General features: G+C 48.4%; 1 protein-coding gene across 1 annotated transcript in view; it reads left to right on the top strand.

Annotated features, from left to right (window-relative positions):
• FNDC5 (fibronectin type III domain containing 5) overlaps window positions 1–2,954 on the top strand; it is a gene marked incomplete at its 5' end in the record, with an annotated part of 9,261 nt that extends 6,307 nt beyond the window's left edge. Inside the window, 2 exons of the mRNA XM_057386229.1 lie at window positions 21–154; window positions 1,312–2,954. Of these exons, the coding sequence (XP_057242212.1) occupies window positions 21–154; window positions 1,312–1,353 (176 nt within the window). The remainder of the gene's footprint in view (window positions 1–20; window positions 155–1,311) is intronic.
• Window positions 2,955–3,111: the final 157 nt, after the last annotated feature.

Here is a 3,111-nt window from a genome sequence, read left to right as displayed (position 1 = left end):
TGCTGCGTTTCTCCTGTCAGGGGTGATCGCCCTGTTCTGCAGACAGTACGATATCATCAAAGATAACGAGCCCAACAACAGCAAGGAGAAAGCCAAGAGCGCCTCGGAGAACAGCACCCCCGAGCACCAGGGCGGGGGGCTCCTGAGGAGCAAGGTGAGAGCTGCGGGTGGGGAACGCAGCCAAAGAGCTGTGAAATTACCCCAAAATAGCCTCGGTTCAAAATCCTGTCCCCTAAACTGGGATGGAGGAAGAGAACACCCTCTAAAATCTTCTCTGTTAAATCAGGCTGAAGGAAGGGAACACTTTCCAAAATCCTTCCCTCTTAGTTGGGATGAAGGAAGGGAACAGCCCCTAAAGTTCTCCGCCTAAGCTGGGAGGAAGGAAAGGAACAGCCTCTAAAATTCTCCCAAGTTGGGAGGAAGGAAGGGAACACCCTCCAAAATCTTCTCCATTAAGTCACAATGAAGGAAAGGAACAGCCTCCAAAATTTTCCCCCTAAATCAGGATTCAGGAAGAGAACACCCTCCAAAATCTTCTCCCCAGTCTGGGATGAAGGAAGGGAACACCCTCCAAAATCTTCCCTGCTAAGTCAGGATGAAGGAAGGGAACAGTCTCTAAAATTCTCCCCCTAAATTGGGATGAAGGAAGAGAACACCCTCCAAAATCCTCTCCCCTAAACTGGGATGAGGAAAGGGAACAGCCTGCAAAATCCTCTCCCCTAAATTGGGATGAAGGAAAGGAACACCGTCCAAAATTCTCTCCCCCTCCAAAATCCTCTCCCCTAAGCTGGGATGCAGGAATGGAACACCCTCCACACCCATGGCCCTGTCGCTTCACTCCCACCTCCCGGATCCTGCGTGGCCCTGAGAAATCGCATTTCAAGCCGCGTTTTTGGATTATTTGAGCATCTCTGGAGGAAAAAATTGAGTTCCTCGGGTCCTCCCACAGCAGCCCTYRTGTGGCWCGTGGCAAAGAGGACRCTGCTGTTGTAATTAACCGCAGAGTTAATCAGCAGGAGCACGATGTTAAAGCCTAAATAGGTCAAGCTTTTAATTTCTCCCAAGTTATTTCAATTAATTTAACTTCCCCGTGTTTCTGTTCACACCCTCACTGTATTTATTTAGTATTTTAAATAGTTCACTAATTTATGCTTATTTAGAAGCAGCAATGAAATGCACAAGCCTAAAACCTCAACATTTTCATCCTCACGAGGGGGGTGGGAATGAGAATTTTCACAAAACATGAGCTCTGATGTGCTTTTTCCTTTCAATACATCCATTTTCCCCATTTTTTTTTTCTCTCTCTCCCAGTTCCCAAAAAACAAGCCCTCAGTGAACATCATTGAAGCATGACAGCCTGACACCTGAGAGATGGACTCCATCCCTCACTCTCACTCTCTGCCTCTGAGCCGTGATGACTGGGGAGGTGAAACGTCGTCGGAGCCATTTGGAAAACCAAACCTCGCGCTCGTCGCTCGCTGGCATTCACCTCCATCCGTGTTCTGCAAAACACCTGGCCAGGAAGGGGAAATCCTGCTCAAAAATCAGCCCTGACACTCAAAAAAGATGGGAAAGCGTCAGTGATGGATGTCGGAGCGATCCGTGACTCGCGAATCACATTTCCACCCTCACGCTCCGTCTTTCTGGGACAGTTTTCCTGTTTTTTGGGAATGCACAAGGTTTTGTCACTGTCACWCCATCCCGACAGGATTCCCAGGCATCAGGCACATCCCTCTGATGAGGGGAGCTCATCGCAAACGCCACCAAAAAGCCAAATTTTGGCCGCTGCGCGCTCTTGGCCTCGCTTTGCTCATCGATGTGTGTGGTGTAACACATCTCGCAGGTGGGTTTTTCAGACAAAAAAAAAAAAAGGCATCCCCCAGTTCCCATCTCCACCAGGAGAACTYCCCTGGTTGCTCTCCAGCCAGGCTGCAGCACATTCTTCACTTTGTTGCTGTCTCTCCTATCTCACACCGGTGCTCTTCACCTCGGAAAAAATCGGGGAACGCTGAGGCACAGACCAACATGAGGGGACACCAGAAGCTGTTCTTCAGCTTCCAGGATAAATTCCGACCATTTTCTTCGTGGTATTTTCAGCTGGGCCTGAGTCCGCCACGAGTGGGATAAAAGGTCCACAAAAATGTAGCCAGTCAGCAAAAAACAAAACAAAACAAAAAAAAAAAAGACAAAATACCTGATGATACCGGTTGCTATGCAAGGTCTCCAGGGGCAAGAGCTGTTTGTTGTGGAAGGCTCTGGCCTGGGGGGCTTTTTTTCTGAGGGCTTAAGTTCTTTCAAATGCTTCTTTTAGTAAAATTGCTGCGTGGGAAGGGCTGGTTCTCCTCACACCTCCTGCCTGTGCTGTTCTGGTGATGAGGAGCCTGCCAGAGACGGCCCTTCCCAAAAAAGAGATGAGGATGGCTGGGAAAAGAAAGGGCTGYGTTCTCCTCTCTCTGAGGAAGATTTGTCAGCTGAAAGGACCCCTGGGGATTGCTGGTGCTCTGGAAAGCTGGGAGATTGCGGGACCATCACGTGGAAAAGATGGGATTCCTTGCAGTGCGCCATGGGGTAGCTGTATTTATTTAATTCCTCCACAAAACCACTCCATATGCACTAGGGGATGAGGCAGGATCCTTCTCGGCCCATCARACTCCAGGAGGGGTTGGCCTGAGGGAGGTTTGGATCTTCCAAACCTGCACAATCCCCACAAAAAAAAACAACAAGCTGCCATCCCTCCTCTCCCACTGTCACCGGCCTTTTTTTCCCAAATCTGTTTTGGGATAAAGGCACCGGGGAATTTCACCTGTTGGTTTCAGCCAGGCCAACCCCAAAAATCCTCTCCGGCGGATCCTTTGCCTGAACATTTTCTTCCATCACCGAGAAGGAGAGGTCACCACCTCTGATACAGACAGAGCAATAAACATTTTATAATGTACAATAAAAGATTAAAGGCATCTCTCGTGTCCTTGTCATGCCTGAATTTAATAATTTTGTATTCACCTGCTTTGAGCAAGACATGCTAGAATTGGGGGACTCTATTTCCCAGACCTAAAATCTAAAACTTAAACAACTTAAAATATTTTCTCAATGTCTGGGTGGAGAAAACCAAGA

This window comes from Malurus melanocephalus, unplaced genomic scaffold (assembly GCF_030028575.1).
Source record: "Malurus melanocephalus ecotype Western Australia unplaced genomic scaffold, MMel_1.1 scaffold_938, whole genome shotgun sequence".
NCBI lineage: Eukaryota > Metazoa > Chordata > Aves > Passeriformes > Maluridae > Malurus > Malurus melanocephalus.
The sequence above is the reverse complement of the archived record's forward strand: the minus strand, read 5'-3'. Positions and strand labels throughout refer to the sequence as shown.